The sequence below is a fragment of the Limanda limanda genome, chromosome 5, assembly GCF_963576545.1.
Source record: "Limanda limanda chromosome 5, fLimLim1.1, whole genome shotgun sequence".
Lineage (NCBI taxonomy): Eukaryota > Metazoa > Chordata > Actinopteri > Pleuronectiformes > Pleuronectidae > Limanda > Limanda limanda.
In genome coordinates, this window is record NC_083640.1 from 25,771,085 (window position 1) to 25,788,471 (window position 17,387).

At 40.3% G+C, this 17,387-nt stretch overlaps 2 protein-coding genes across 2 annotated transcripts; both read left to right on the plus strand.

Annotated features, from left to right (window-relative positions):
• Positions 1–740: 740 nt before the first annotated feature.
• LOC133001231 (ubiquitin-conjugating enzyme E2 G1-like) lies at positions 741–6,658 on the plus strand. Its single transcript, XM_061070749.1, has 6 exons — positions 741–887; positions 3,378–3,480; positions 3,596–3,693; positions 3,831–4,009; positions 4,117–4,224; positions 4,806–6,658. The coding sequence occupies exons 1-5, from the start codon at positions 845–847 to the stop codon at positions 4,201–4,203; spliced, it is 510 nt and encodes a 169-aa protein (XP_060926732.1). The 5' UTR covers positions 741–844; the 3' UTR covers positions 4,204–4,224; positions 4,806–6,658.
• A 2,978-nt stretch (positions 6,659–9,636) lies between these two features.
• rad9b (RAD9 checkpoint clamp component B) lies at positions 9,637–17,227 on the plus strand. The gene is made up of 12 exons (XM_061070750.1): positions 9,637–9,695; positions 10,274–10,344; positions 10,541–10,678; positions 10,818–10,932; positions 11,146–11,245; positions 12,657–12,763; positions 12,931–13,037; positions 13,895–13,959; positions 14,416–14,538; positions 16,106–16,322; positions 16,851–17,138; positions 17,183–17,227. Exons 1-11 carry the CDS (start codon positions 9,662–9,664, stop codon positions 16,986–16,988), a joined length of 1,215 nt encoding a protein of 404 aa, XP_060926733.1. The 5' UTR covers positions 9,637–9,661; the 3' UTR covers positions 16,989–17,138; positions 17,183–17,227.
• Positions 17,228–17,387: the final 160 nt, after the last annotated feature.

Genomic DNA, 17,387 nt, shown 5'->3' on the forward strand with positions numbered 1-17,387 from the left:
TTTTCTTTTTTATTCCATACATTCATTGATTCTTCTGTAAACAGGCCACCTCAGTATCCTTTTTAAAATCTCTTTTAAAAAGTCATTTTTATAAAGTGGCCTTTAACCTTTAACTTGTTTGTTTGATACCTTTATTTGTTTGTATTATTATTTTGCTTTTAAACCAGCCATTTTTTTGTTTTATTGCATGATTTTAACCATCTTACATTAACTTGTTTAAATTTGTAATGCAGACGTTTTCTGTTTTTCTGTCTGTGAATTACTTTGTAAACCTGTTTTTGGAAAAGTAATGTATAATATAAGTGTAATATTCTTATTCTTATTCAAACATGATTTAAACAGGTGCCAGTGAAGACCTATTGCCCTATAACGGCATCACTGGGCGTGTTAACAAAATAATTGATTAGATAACAACAATCGATTTCTAAAAGACAACTTTTTGACCATTTAAAAAACTCCTATATGAGTTGTTTCACATCTCCTGCATGTGATGATCAAACAGGCAGCGTGGACAAAATGCAAGAGATAAAATAAAGTCAGACATCTGAACAAAGCAAATCACAATAAGATACAATATTCCCACAAAGCACTGATGTCAGGGGATACTTTTACTGAGAAACTGAGACACACAGTACAGTACTGCATGTCCCCGATGACACGAACACACAAACACACGCACGCACTGCAGACGCGCATGCGCACAGCGAACGGCAGCAGCTGAACCTAGAGTCAAAACACAGGGTACCAGCAGCAGCAGCAACATCTCGCTCGGACTCGGCTTCACCTCTGTGTTCTCCTCGGAAAGTATTCTCTACGAAGCGTTTTCCATCCACGTCCTCGTACCATGACCGAACAATCAGCACTACTTCTTCGAAAACAACTGGCAGGTAACACCACCACGATGGTAACGCGACATTGTCCACATAAAGGCAATCTGCCCTAGCCGCTAGCGTTAGCTTGTTTTATTAGCCAGGCAAAGCTATGTTTACGCCATAGGAGTGAGCTCAGGAAGCTAACCAGGCAGCACAATGGGCTCCTTCATCCCCGCAGCACCGTGTGGGCTACAGCTGCGGAGGTTAGCTCACCTGCAGTGGAAAATAAACACACATTTAACACAAACACGTCCTCAACAACATTATATTTGACAACCGCACGAATCGCACCGCCAGCCTTGCTAACAGGCTAGCAAGTTCGACATTAGTTAGCTGACGGAACAAAGGAATAATCAGTCCAGGGACTCATCTGCTCGGATCACTTCAGCTTTGCTAATGAAAGCTATTTGGTAAACCTCCCGGACACAGATTCAGATACTAACGTGTAGCAACTTATTCAAATTACAAACTTAATATAGACGATAGGGACCAACACTGGTTAGTTTTCGCGTCTTTTATGATGGATGCGCATCTCTAATTGTGTTAAAGCCTTCAACCATCAGACTCATATGTTTGTTATTTAGCTGCTTTAAAGAAACAATCCTCAGTGTTCTTTGTAGGGCTTGTGACAGTGGTGTGTTTTCTTATTAATGACACACGGAGACACCCACACCTCTGGTGATTGGTCTGTGTCCGGCTGACGGTACAGATCAGTGTCTGGATCTCTCTCCTCTTTCATGTGGTTGTGTTTTTCTTATTAGTATCAGATTTTTACACCACCTGATAGTTGCTGACAGATATTGTTCAATTCATAATTAAGTACTTTTTGACCCAACATACTCGTATGGGGGCAAATCTTTTGTTTACAGCTATTAAAGTAACAAGTAGTCAAATATATCTGACAAATATTATGACGATCAGCAGTTCAGGTGAATAGTCTGTTCCCAATATTGATGTTATGTAATTATTTTAATTTTCCATCTGAACACTGTAGCCAAACAGGCCTGTATTGATCAAGTTTGACCTTCTGTTTATAATTTACTGAGGCTTGACACCACCTGACTTCTGAGGGGTTTCCTGTGGTGCTGAGATGACAGCAGCTCTCCACCACTGCAGCCGGTGCTCTGCTCTTTTATGACACATTGAACATGTTGCACTGATTGTACAATATGTAAATGTTGGTTTGTCAGTGTGTGGAGAAAATGAATCACTGGTTTTACATTGGTTGAATTGATTAAGCTCTTCAAGTCGGTGATTCACTCCAACAGTAATTATTATTTTTTGGAAACCCTGCTTTGATGCCGTGAACATTTGCCAATCTTTATACTCACTGAATGAACTTAGAGTAATGTAACAGTATAACCTAATCTCCTTTTTAATATGGTTATTTTTTTTATTTTTACATTCATTAATGAAGAGACATGAAATGTAATGTTTCTGTCACTTAATTAAACATTATGAAATGATACTAAACACTGAAACTGAATATTTCTGTTAAAATGGGTGATTAAACTCTTCTCATAGACGGCTCAATTGTATGTCTGGTGTATTAACTTGTTAAACAATTAGTCTAAACAGCAATTTGTTTTATGGCACCCATTTTACATACGAAAGATTAATGCTAATAGTCTAATCCCATATCAGGGATGGTAATACAGCCTTTACCACCGATGTAGTTTTCTATCACTTATCTGTAAATGCTAACTCAACATTTCATGCAGCAGCAAGAAGTTGAGTTATGTATTGAGTTGAAGTTGAGGTCTGATAGATGATAACATTTTTGTTTCAAATTGACAACAAACAAATTAATATGTATCTGAAGAAAGATGCATGTTAAGGTTGAGACCTCACAACGTCATAGAGAAACCCAACAGTTCCCATGACGAGCAAACACTTGGCAGCAGTGGAGAGGGGAAAAAACAGATTGTGTGTGGGGGGGCACTGTGAACTGGTTGGAATTGGAGGAGAAAAATGTGGGGGTGAGGTGGGGAAAGACAAAAAGAGAGACACCAGCAACAGTTGTGTAACTGTTGTATTGTACCATCATACTGGTTGCTATAATGATAGTAGTCATACTGTATGTAATAATGTTATTAACACTTAAAACAACAATGACAGGAGCACCTATTAGCAACTATAATAATAGATGGTGGGGTCACATGTGGATGGTGCCTCTCTGGAGGCAGAGATACCTGCAGAATGAGGACCAAAGGAAAAAGCTAGATGGGAGAGAAAACACCAAGTTAATGACACGCAGTGGTGTGATTTAAATACATTGGGGAGAGAGATAAGTGCCCAGTGCATCATGGGAGTTCCTCGATTATAGCAGCATAACTAAGGGATGACTCAGTGCTCCCCTGAGCTTTAAGATTTTCAACCTAACAAGAAGCAACACTGGATGTAATGTACCCGGTCAACTCTACGTAACTGTGTACTGGGTCACACATGTAAGCAGCTACAGCTCATGGCCGACTGCATGTAAATACTGTGTTCCTCTTCTCCTAGAGCTCAACAAGAACCCCGTGGAGGGCTTTTCAGCTGGTCTCATAGACGATGATGACATATACAAATGGGAGGTTGTGATCATTGGTCCACAAGATACCCTTTTGTAAGTGTAAACATAATTTGGATAATAACATCTTAAGTTTGAGATATTTAAATACATGTTATATAACTTCATCATCTCTCATTTGTCTTTGTTCTGTTCTCTGTCTGTATTGCAGTGAAGGAGGCTTTTTCAAAGCATACCTAACCTTCCCTTATGATTATCCACTACGGCCTCCAAAGATGAAGTTTATCACTGAACTCTGGCACCCGAACGGTAAACACACTCAGCTAACTCTTTCATGGACGTTTTTTATTATTTTGCAGATGGTACAGCAATATAATCCTGATTATTGTGTTGAATTCTAGTAAGGACAATCTTAGTGGTTAAAGTTATCTTCTATTTCTTCACAGTTGCAAAGAATGGGGATGTTTGCATCTCAATCCTGCACGAGCCGGGCGAAGATAAGTTTGGTTATGAAAAGCCTGAGGAGCGTTGGCTTCCCATCCACACCGTAGAGACAATCATGATTAGTGTTATCTCCATGCTGGCGGACCCCAACAGCGATTCACCAGCTAATGTGGATGCGGCGGTGAGTTGCATTACTGATTCCATTTCCCTAACAACAGAAATCTCTTCTTCATTCTTGTAATCAGTTGACGATGTTTTGGTAAAAGGAGTCTGATGTCGCTCCCACAGAAAGAGTGGAGGGAGGACCCCAACGGTGAATTTAAGAGGAAGGTGGCTCGCTGTGTAAGAAAAAGTCAAGAGATGGCGTTTGATTAGGACTCAATTGTAAATTCCAGGGTAAGTAAATTGACTTTCAGCTAAGGCAACATCTATACTACTACGTTCTCATTTGAAACCTCAACTGTACTGCTGGCCCTGTTTGCAGTGTTTTAGTCTGGAGGGCCATAAACAGAGTATTTTGAAACGATGATGTAGGTGAACCTCTTGCTGGTAGGGTCTTTACGGTCACGCCATAGCCCTTGCTGATTCATCACGCTCCTATCACATGACTCGTTTCTGGAAGAAACCAATCAGCATTAGCCTCTGCTAACAGTGTAGAACACAACTTGGATAATCTCTTACTTGCGTTACCTGTTTTCTTTGCTAACAGCTGTTGTGCAGTAAGATTCTGCATTTTGCCATTATACAACTGTTAACATGTAGCGTTTGTTTGAAAAATCTGCAGATGTATGTTTACAGGTGTGTTCGTACGGATGGGAATTTAAGCTGATACAGAGAATAAATGCTCATTCCTCATTTTAGTTTGAAGATGCCATTTTCAAAAGAAAACGTAGTAGTATGGATAAAGCCTAAGACTCTTGTGAAACCTTTCTTATGGAAGAAATAATAATACATGTTTTTTTGGCTTTGTTTTTCAGTTAAAGGATGCCTTCAGAGGGAAAATTTCAGCAAAAGGCTTTTGCACCCCTTGTTTTGCCAGTCGAAGGAATTGGTTGACCCCAACCACGTTACTTTGAGCGGTTGTCATTTTCCGCAAGATGAGCCAATTTGAGAACCTTACCAGCAAAATTAACCTGTTTCCTACCTGGAATTGTATATTTAATTTTATTTATTTTGAAAAAAATTAATGATGTAAGATATGTCACTACTGTAAATTAACTTGCTTTTTTATCTGCTGCTGAACAGTTTCTACTTTATACCAGGTTTCTTATGCAATTTAGTGGTCAAGATTGTGTAAAACAAACAAAAGCCCGTTGTCATTAGGTCGTCACTCGTCCTCCCGCTGCACTTGTTCCACCAGATTAACGTCGGCCCCGCTAATCTCCGTCATTGGTGTTATTTATTTTCAACACTGTCATTGAATCACTATTGCCTTTTGTTGGCTTCACCTCCTCACAGTTTGTTTGTTGATCAGAGGGATAGGTTGAGATCTTAAAAAGGAACTTTTCTTTCTGAGAAACAGCCTCCTGTTAGTTTTTTGTTATGTTGGTGAACGTCGGACTCTCAAGCCTGCATGATCCTCTTAAACAGCTGTTATCTGTTATTGCCAGCTGTGGATGAACACATGGAATGGATCTGAGTGATACCGTTTTCGAACATGATGATGTGCACTAACAGAAGGCTTCAGACATCTTCTCCGTATCAGACTTTTGCTCAAACTCAATTTTAAGCGATCAGTAAAATCATCATTGAATATTCGTGATTCTTTTCCTCAACACATGGCCCTCATCATCAATGAAGATGTTTATTATTCCCCACTCAGTCTAATGACTTCACAACGCTCCGATCAATCATGGACAACCAAGACCAGTCTGTGAAAATTACCTAAGCTGTGATTATTCCTCGTGTCCACTGGTTACCTGGCGACTGAGCTTTTCCCTTTTCGAAAGGAAAACTAATTTAACAAGGGTTTTTGGGTTGTTCTTGGTAACATGAATTTAGAGGCTCCATAGTAGAATTAGGCTAGTTGTTCTTTCCTTCTTTGTTGTGGCACATTTGGCTATCGATCGATGTGTGGTTAAATATCGATGTGCGAGTCACATTCACTCGTGGGTTTAGACTCTAAGGATTTGGGTAGATTGCTGAGTAACTCAACATCTTGAGTTCTGATTGGTGCACACTTGATGATGATGTTTTCACCTTATACTTTATCACTGAATTTGGGATGGGATTCTTGATAGAGACTTGAAAAAGAGAACTCGCCACTAAGTAAAGTGTAAGTTAGTGTCGTGATGGGGAATGAACACTTTAGGTATTATTTTTAAAGACTATACACGGTAGGGTTCAGGTGGGAGTCTTGTTCACTTTCATTGATGGTGTTGCTGACTATTAAGCCATGATGACATCTATGAATTATGAAATCCATATTTATAATTATGTGACTGACATTGAATAACAGCTAACCATCTTTTGGCGCATGCAATCAGGTTTTGAAGGAGTTAGGTATGTTTTGAATAGTTTACCATTGTTAGTACACTCTGGGTGTCATGTGTACAGTTAGTAGATTTCTGTAGACTTGATGATCACATAACTGCTGTCGACATTAACCTTTTTAAATTTTCTAACCTACCATGACCTCCTCTGACCGGTGTTCACTGTATTTGCACAGATTCGGTGCGTTTGAAATGTCATTAAGCAATACGCTCTGAAAATGGTGTGTCCAGGTTAATCCACCCATACGGCATTCTATTTGTTTTGGGTTTTTCTTTTTTCCATTTTGTGTCAATGCAATGTATATTGGACATGATGCTCAATAAAGTGTGTAAACAGAGGGGCTTGTAATATGGTTTGTGCTTTACATTTGAGATGAGAACACGCTCTGGGTTAAAGTGTATTAGACCTCTGCTCTGTAATTGGAGCCCTGGGAACAGTGTCCTGTGTCAGGGCTGGCTTCATTTCACACTAATGGGCTCTGCTGGCTGCGACTCACTGAGCTGATCATGCTGTGGGCGAGCTCTCTGATATATCCATAGAAAATATTGTGATTTTACGTTACGATGAGGAAGCGCGTCACGTTTGTCGAGCACCTGAAAATGGAAAGCTTGTTAAAAAATGGAACTGGCCACATTTTAATGAGGTAAGACAACAATACGAGTACTAATGGGATGAACATAACTGATTTAGATTTATTCTTCTTTCAAATGGTGAAAATATTTATTTTTAGGTCTGCAGAGTCTAACAAGAGTTACATGGAGGGTGAGTCAAACCCCTGTTTTAAATGCCAACTGTAAATAGAATAAACCTGTCTTGATTATTGAATTTTAAATGGATGATTTGAATGTGGAATAAAAGCAACTGCAGGTGTTTGTTTTCTCTTTGATGACTAATCCAAACCTTTTATTCTCAGTCTAATGCCCTTATAATGTGCTGGAAGTATTCAAATGGTGAACTGAAATTTACTAAAATTATGGTTAAAAGTACTAAGTTTTAAAGAAAAACATATTTTTGCAGGAAAATAACCAAATAATCAAATGTTTAATGTATCACTTGTGTAGAATGGCCCTCTTCATATTATATAAACAAAGCAGTATGACTTTTAGGTACATCAAAAACATATAAGCAGCATTTGAATGCTGTAACTACTTGAGGTGAAGCTACCTTCAAGAAACTTGATATACAGCATATTTGTTAACAATAGATCATATTCTAGGAGCTGATATTAACATCTGGATTATAAATATAGAACAATGTATTAGTAAACTGTACAGATGTACAAAATGAAAAGGCAGAATGTCAGGGAACACAACACATGGACAAACCTGACCTGAGCACTGGATCCCTGATACTAGCCCAAGCCACCCATACGTTCTCATTTGATCGACTGGTCTGGTCTTGTTTCTTCTTTGTAAAGCACTTAGCAATATTTTAAAGAAAAGTCATGTAAAAATAAATCATTATTATTATAACATTTTCTGTCGCTCTCATGCTACATAATAACGTTTTAAGAACAAAAATAAATAAACTTATATAGTGTTTTCATCTGGATGTATCACACTAGAAGTATAAATCAGAATAAAATGAATATGCTTAGGTTAAGTTCAAATACCTCAGAATTGTAAAGACTAAAATAAATCAATTGTATGTAGTGAATGAACATGAGTCAAACAGAGTTGTGGATGCATCACCCAGAAACATGTTTATTCTTACCAATACATTTACCTGATGAAATCCAGTAAACCCATAATGTGGCTATAATATATGATTATAATGGTTGGAATGAAATCCTTTACAGTAGTGTTATGTTTAAGTCTGCTGCTTAACCACAGTAACACTACAGATGATGTAAATAGTCCAAAATGAGGCGTTGTCTTGTGACTTGTCTTTGCCAGGCCTGGAGTCTTCCCCAGGTCAGCCGGGGAGAAAGATGTGCAGAGGAACACACACACATGTGCCTGCAGGCGGCCAGCACAAGACAATACACATGTCCAAATCTGTGATGTCTGCACCCTTCTTACAGGTAACCGCATGAAGCTGGAACAGATGCTCAATTTTCATCCTGTCATGTTCAATGTCTATAAAATGGTTTAAATGAGATCATTATGATATTTGTCACGTGCAACAAGATCAGTGCTATCACATCAGTTCTCTTGTGTGTCTCAGCACCCTGTCCTCACAGCTGGACAGAGACGCCTCCTCTGCAGCATAGCTAATGTGTACAGTACGGAGCACATGAGACGCCAGATGAAGCAGCACTATCTCAATGTGCTGCACTCGTGTGTCCAGTCTGGTGAGGATCCCAACGTCCCAGACGATAACTTTGACCGCTGCCATCAGCCTCATGTTGTGTTTTGTTTATCTCCCAGGTCAGAGTTCCTCCTGCAGGAGGGGGCATCAGCGTGGAGACAGCAGCACGCTTACACAGGATGCAGGGAAGGATGTGGAGGCAAGGGCGAAGCCACAAGGGCAGAGGAAAGGCAGCAGCAGCAGCAGCAGAGCCAATCCTGATGTCATACTTCCCAAAATAGTCAACCGATTAGGGATATGATGGCGGATGGTTTAACCCGGCTTTAAGGACCTTATAAGATGAGGGTTTATGTTGATCTTTGTACCAACATCTTCTTTCTGGTTGCGCAGTTTTTCACAATTTATAATGTCCTCCTTACAAAGAATGGTGTGCAGGCGTGGTTTCATACAACCATCCACATATTGGAAGCTGCTGCTTTCACAGTCCTACTTCTGTTTGTTGGGTCTTTGGTTGTAGTTATCATTAAAAGTGTTCTTCTATTCTTTAACATGCTACCATCCATAACACAATAATAAATATTGGATTTTGGGATATTGGATATTCTACTGTCACTGAGTTCTTAGTCAGAATTTAGATTATACAGTATTTGTGTTAATGATACAGGTTTTATTGGGCCTTTTCAGCACTTGAAATGGAAATGAACAATGATGTAGTTTTCATTAGAGGAAGCATTATTCCATGAATTAATATTGCTAGGTTATGTATTTGTATTTAGTGATTCTAAACCTTTACCTGTTATATTTTATTGCGCTACCTAGCCTACTAGTTAGCTTGTTTAATAACTTATTCTGTACAGTTTTACTAAAGCATATGCTACTAGGTTTTTGCTATCTGTTGCTGAACATTACTGATGATCCCTGTTAAATGAAACAGTAAATAAAGCTTAAGGTTAATACATTTATTACATTTCTATATGTGACTGAGCCTCTTCAGGCTAAACTAGCCTCCTGTCAATACTTCAGCTAAGCTAATTAGCATAACAGCCTGTTAGCATCTGCTCTCTGAGCTCCTGGTTGAGTTACAGCAAGTATGAAGTGTGTCCTCGAGGGAAATGGTGTAAAAGGTAGAAATAACCATGACTATCATAATATGACGGTGTGAAATTCAATATGACAAATGTTAACTTAAATTATCAACTTGTAAATGAATTGTAGCAGCTAATAAGGTTCCTGAAACCATTTTTAAAGATTGAAGGCAATGCTAGCTCAGCTAATGTAGCTGAATTTAGCTTCTTAGTAGTTATGCTAGCTAAATAGTTGCTAGTGTGTGTCTGTGTGTACATGTTCAGGTTAAGGTTGAGGTTACATTAAGATTTGGATTTGGGTTAAGGTTAAAGTAAGGTAAGGTAAGGTAAGGTTAAGGTTAAGGTTAAGGTATGGGTTAGGGTTAGGCAAGTAGTAGCTATGGTCAATGTCTTCTGAAGTCATAGAAACACAACTGTGTGTGTCCTTGTGTGTGTGTGTGTGTGTGTGTGTGTGTGTGTGTGTGTGTATTCTATGCACTTGACCCTCTTTCCTCTGGAGACAAAACTAGTAATTTGTAATGAACTTGATTATTAATACAGTAGTGTACCGTAATAACTTATAACGACAACAGTGTATTGTTAGCCTTAAACTCTGATGACACCTTGTTGTGTTGCAGTTTTTGGAAAAGCTGTTCAAGCCCTGTCCCGGATTGGAGAAGAGCTGTGGCTGGATCCTATGGTTAAAGGGGTGAGCAGGACCCACTGTTACTGGAAGTATTCTTAAACCCTGCGGCAGTCAGGAATAAGGTTTTACCTTCTCCCCCTCCCTTCTGTTTGAAACAAAATGGATGTTATACACCAGGCTTCTATGTGTTGGGTCCCTGCCACCTCCCTTCTCCCTCTCAGATTACAGAACACCTGAATTGAACCTCTCTGTCCCACAGTTGGCGCTGAGATCAGTGAACGCCGCTCACTCTGCATATGCCTGCTTCATTTTCACGCCAATGTTCTTCCAACACTACAGCCTGGGATCTGGCTCAGAGCCGGCCCGTGAAACCATCAAATGCAAACTGGTCATTAAGGTATGCAGTCAGCCAGAACTGAACAGGCTACGTTATGTCATATGACGATATGATATGGTTGTTCATAAAAGTGTGTTACCACAGTGTTAAAACAGTGATGATCATCTTGACTAATATCTCTATATTTTTTGTTTTCAAGTCAGTGCTTCCACTTTTCCGGTGTCTGAGTTCCATTGAGCGTAATGTGGAACGATGTCAGATAACAATCAGCCCTCCCACTGACCGAGTGATAATCCAGTTTTTCTGCAAACATGGTACCTAACACTAAATTTTGTACCTTCAGATATCCGTGGGGGGTGAGGAAAGAATTTCCACAAACCTCAATGCTTATGAAGAAATGGTTTTCCTTGAAACGCAGAATTAGTTAAATGACCTCTATTAACACCCACACGTTGCTGCGGACACTGTATTACATACTGTCAACACTGGATGGCAGTGTGCTGCAAATCTGTCTGCCTTTGTGACAGGCATCACCAAGACTTACAGCCTCCGCTTCCAGGAGAGTGAGGCTCTGCAGGCGGAGTTCGCCCCACACCTCTGCCCCAACGTGCTGAAGGCCCCCGCCAGGTTAGCACCTCACTATTATCAAGTTCGAGCCTGCACTTCCTGTTACAAACCCATCACATAAACTACAAAGCCATATCCCATTTAATAGGACCATTTTTACACAAACTAAATGTTTTTTTATGGATTTAATCTCTTTTTAATTTATTTTCACGATCCAAGAACAACAATCTCCGAATCAGCATCATACAGAGGAGAAATTAAATATCAGCAACAAATAGATCATCTCCATACACAGTCGACAAAATCAAAAAATACTAGAAAAATCTTTTGTCTGACTGATAATGAGGACATCAGTGTGAACATATGAGATGTCCAGAAAACCTGTCCAATGTCCACTGTGTCACTGTTACTTGGAAATTGTAGTCCTGACAGAATAAACATTAAAATCGGGTCTTTGGGTTCAAGTCTGTCGTCACATCCATCCCTTCACAATCATTTGAATATTCATTCAAACTGCCAACAGCTCAGAGGGTTATATTTGCAATTGATAACAGCACACACAAATAAAAGACTTGTCTTCATTCAGGCCCCTGTAATGAGGGAAATCATACAAACATTCTCCATTTTTGTATTTTTTCAACCTTGCTTATCAGTCTATATGATATTTTTTCAAAAGCCAACACCCCACCCAGCTCTGAAACCCTCTCCTGAATTAATGGGCCTTCTGCAACTTTTCCATTTCCTCGTTTGCAAATCATGATACTTGTCTCGACAGTTTATAATCTATTCCTGCATCTCTGTGATATACTCGACCAAAAGGCTCTTTGGGCATGACCATAATGCATAAGGCATTATTACATCTCCAACATATAGCTATAGTCTTAATAACCTGCTGGGGTACTAGTTATATCAGTGGATGGTTTTAAATTGTATTAAGCTCATTCTGATGTCTGTAGAGATCTCCTTAGTAACACCAATCATTTCATCCCAAGCACGTTGATGAAAGGAAGTGCCCAAATCCCTTTCCCACGTTTTCAAAGGTGCGGTGGTTTTGTAGACTGGTTTCTTAATGAGCACAAAGTAATACTGTGAAGTCCCATGTCCTTTCTGCTATCACAAATTGTTTGACTTATAAATTATAAAAATCCATCTTCAACCAAGTAAGAAAAACATTTAGAGTTATTGTGTTATTAATAATATGTATGGTGGCTATCAGTTTGATTCAGCAGTCCAGTCTATGCAGAGAGAGGATGTTTTCTGCTTACAGCTGACAGATGAATCCCCTAAAACATGCCCCTTCTGTTCAGTGCAGTCCAGTTTAATCAACCAGACTGACAGGGACATAAACAATAATACCTCGTCACATTAAACGCGTTAAGTCTTTGGAAAACCATCTTCAATCAGTAGATCCTGTTTGATCTTTCTTGGAGTTTGATTCTGAGAGCTTTTGTTCTGCTCTCTACCTCTGCAGACTTCTCAGTGATATGGTGCTGCATTTCCCAGTGTCCCTGGAGGAAATCACTCTGTCGGCCACTCCTCTGAGATTCACTCTGAGAAACTACCATGAGGCGGGAAACGGTGAGCTGATGTTTTACTCTGATTCGACTTAGGCCCAAGATAATACTGGTGTTGCACCAGTTTTGAGATTGACAAGTTTAATTGTAATGCAAATATCAAATATCAAGTTCTTTAACCACGGTCAAACAAGTTCTAATATGTTTGCCTCGGTTGCCCCCCTGGGACAGATCACATGAAGACGATGTGCACTGAGATGTCCTTACACCCTGATGAGTTTGACTCCTTCCAGGTCGGAGCAGACTCAGACATAACGTTCTGTCTGAAGGAGTTGAGGGTAACAGGGTTATTTTTGGATGGTCCCATTATCCTGTCACACGAAAAAATGACGTGTGTGTGTGTATCCTTGTATGTGTGTGTGTATGTATGTGTGTGTGTGTGTGACTGTCTCACCAGGAGCATTTCATGTCTAACAGGTCACATTTGTCCCGATACTCAAGTGTCCAAAGGCCTCCGTAGCAGTGTCTGCATATATCATTTTCATGTGAACTTTTCCCCTCAGCCATGTGACTCATCTTTATAGCAAAGATACTGTGACCTAAGTGACGCATGTTAACCCACATCATGGAAAAAGTAATTGAAGTCTCGTGTTCCAGAAACTAAAGGCTACAAATTACTACTTCATTTAAAGTATTTATATTGTGAGTAACAGCAAAACATGTTATGTTGGAGAAACATAATGTCATTTGAAGAGTCGCGTTCTCAGTAATTCAAAGTTTGTTGCAGTGTCCAAATGTTTTCTGTGCCAGTTTAGAAAACAAAGGAAAAAGAGCTTGGTCGGCCATTTGGAAATTTGGATAAACAGCATTTGAGTTAGTCCAGTTCATGACCTGCGTTAACCCTAAGCTCTTGTCCCTAATGTCTTGGAATGTCTCTTGGACGTCCTGCTGTGCGGCTCCTCATTAGCCTTCAGACAAGTCTCGGTTTTAGAAAATCGGGTTTGGATGGATTACATACCAGGCTTTGAATTTTTGTCGCCTTCAATTTACTCAAGCTTTAGTATTTCTCTTTAGCCTGATCATTGTAAACAAGTCACAGCACTGCTTTGAAAATGACCAGCTATTAAAATCTCACAGTGGTGACAAGTACGTCCTCGTTTCATGCCAGGGAACTTCTACCATTTTGTTGTTCCAGGGTTTTCTGTCCTTTGCGGAGTCACATTGCCTCCCAGTGTCGGTCCACTTTGCTGCTGCAGGGAAGTAAGTGCCTTCCTGCCATCGTGAATAACTTGAGGGGCATTTGTATCTCACATTACAGAGGCCAACGTCAGTCTGTGGCACTCGAGTGCGTAATTAACACCAGACAACCTCAAAATTCATGGCATTTAAATTTCAACTGTGGCAGACGAGTCTAATTATATTACCAGTCCTTTCTCTGAGTGGCCACTTATACAGAGATTTGCTGTTGGCTGGTAAAACCGTGAAAGTAACTGGTGATTGGATATAGTTGGATTAAATAGGTTTCTGCCTCAGTCAGAGATACATCATGTATGTTTAATGTATTACTTGAACTTTAATGTATTACGTTTTTACTGTCCTTTGGTCGTACCACTCCACATGTACAGTACTTTGGTCAACCAAATTGTTTTTAAATGTGCTATATAAATAAAATTGACATTGACATTGACAACAGTGTATTATTAATGTGCTTTGCAGGCCTGTGTGTTTCTCCATGGAGGACCTGGTCCTAGAGGCCACTGTACTGCTGGCTACTCTGATGGACTCTCAGGCTCATGGCCCCTCTCAGCCTGTCGGCCCCCCGGCCCCCACCTCACCCAGGTAACTAACACTATCATCTCTAGCCACAAGCTTTTAATCCTCTCTGTAATAACTTTGATCTGTTATATCCTGAGCACAGTGGCACAGATGAGGGAAATATTTATTTGATTGTCATTTTCAGCAGATTATCGTCCTTGTCACCACTGAAGTCTGTGCAGGCCAACTTTCTCAGATCTATTAGAGAGCAGAATCCAATCCTCCCCCAGGGGCTCTACCTGAGCCTCTCTCCTGGCTCCAGCTGAGGCGCTTTGCCCTCACTGGCTGTTTTTAGCTTCCTAAGAGGGCATAGTGTTTCAGCAGCCAGCCTTGTGTCTGTAACAGACGGATATAGGGCAAGCCCAGGACGTGTGGGGTTAGGTTAGAAGCCTGTCTGTGTGACGGTCTGTAATCCCCTCATCTCCGTTATGCTAGCCTGGTTGGCTGTTCTGCCAACGTCACTGTCCTGCTCTGCTAACCCTCTCTCACACTCTGTACCGTTGAACTCTGGGGGGGTCTGGTCACACCAGTCCCCAATGTCCTGCTGAACATCTGGGTCATTTGTAGTTTGCTTTGCTTGTGTGCACAGCTGGGAGTCTGCAGGGACATCACTGACCTGATGAGCAGGCAGCGTTAAAGTGCTCCTGTCTTTCTCCTGCACTCCTTCCTCCAGTATGTTCTGCTATGAGTCATTCAGCCTGTTTTGGAACAAATGTAGTGATTTCTCGTTGTTCAGGTCGTGCTTGGGACCAAACATCTACACCTTCTTTCTCAGGGCCTTATTAAGTATGAGGCCAGAGACAGTCTGGAGACGTTTAAACCTGCACGTTCTCTTTACCTCTTCCTGTTGTGTTCCTCTTCAAACCTCTGGTCTGGTTGCTTCTGTGGGGTTGATGACATGTAGTGTGGTTACATGCACAGAGGTTGTTTGTTATGTTTGCTCATAGCGAGCTCTAGGCATGCACTTTCAGGATCAGTTGATGACTACATGTTGAGAACTATACGCTCTGTTCACAAATGTCTTAATGAAAGTAAATATTCATCATCACACAATGGTAATAGCGATATTCAAATTGGTAGAGATTCATCCTCCTAGTCACTCTATTTGACAATTCTATTATCAATATTACTCAATACAGATACTAATATCTGTCTTTATTTTAAATTCTGGGGTGAAAAAGCGAAACATCCTTTTATTATTTAGAACAACACAGTTGAATATGTGTGTAAATCAAATCACACATTTTCTTTACAAGAGGCCCACTTTTTAAACACCATGTTTGTCAGTCCCTTGGGGAATTTCTTCTCCTCTTTTCATTGCCTCTTATTTTCAGTTCATTGTATTACCACCATCTGCTGTTCCTCCATCAGATGTGCCTTTATAAACCTCACTTCACAACTCCTCACCAGCCTCAGTGATAATCCACATCCTCAGGATCAAATTTCATTGAGACTCAATGCATAGTTTTCACTGGGAAGTCTGTAGAGGAGCAGAGCCGTCTTTACCTTGCACAGCGTTATGACTATTTTTACTCTGCTCAGGAACCGGTCTTTACCTCTTGCCACAGACATTGTGTGTGTGTGTTCTCAGATGTGCAGATGTTGCTGCTCTACCTGTGGTCTCTCATGAGGGAGACAGCAGGGAGTCACAGAATGTTCCTGCTGTGATGGAGCTGATCCCATCCAGTCAGGGCAGCCCTATGATCAACCCACCTGCTCTCATGCACCTTCTGTCTTCAGCTGACGATCCTGACAGACTGGACGTACCCGATGAGGCCAGTGCCATGGCAACTCCTGCGTCTACCATGGTAACAAGGGCTTCCAGTTACTTTCCTTATTTTCACTGGGAATCCAAGTGGTCTCTATACCCTTGATGTTACACAGTGTTGACAGGTTGCGTGGCATTGTGGAGTGTTTTTACTTGACCTCTACTGGGAAGTCTACCCATAATACCTCATCACTGACCAAGATCGGCAGGCTTCCAGGATGTGAGAGATCAATTTTATGAGTTGATGCATTTTGCTGGAATCACAGACAAACACCAAAATATGTTTTTCCTTTTCTTGACCAAACTGCTTCCTATTGATCTTATATGTGTCACCTGGTAATGTTCCTGAATGTTTTGCTCTGGCAATATTAAGATTTTGTTGGCCCATCCAGATGAATATTATCTTATATATCAGTTTCTAGTGACCCCAGGACTCATATTTTCCTTTAGTCCTCTAAGGATTTAACTTTGAACACTTTGTTCATCAAAAGTGGATAAGTAAGGCAACTGAGTCCTAAAATAATAGAATACTGTTTCAATAACACGTGTCGTCTGTTTTCCTCTGTAGATCTGCTCCCTGCTGTTCAGGGCTTTGGCGTCAGAGCAGGATGACGATGGCTGTGATGTCAGTCTGCCTGTTCTGGCTTGTCACAGTGACACAGAGGACGATTTGGAGGGAGACTATACAAGAAGCCCTTCACTGTGAGAAGAGAGTGAAGGGATGTGAACTTCATCATCTTGACCTAAAAGTAGACCCTACAATTCAACTGTAGTCAGAACAAGTTATGCTCAACTATATTAATATATCCATATGATACATACTCAATGCAGTTTGCATTTTAAATTTGTTGTAGGCGTTTTGTTCTTAACTTAAATGTTTAAATTATATTCAGTGTTCAGGTTCCCCAAAATGTCCAGTTGGAAATGACAGAATCTTATTACGATGATTATTTGTTATAAGTGTGTATGAACTAATTTGTTTTGGCTGTTTCATTGTATAAAAAACATGACTCATAACAATTAAGTCTCGTCTGTGAAAACATAACCACAGTCTGAAGATGCCACACCTGTCTGTTGACTGCCTGATGCTTGTGGGAGTACACCC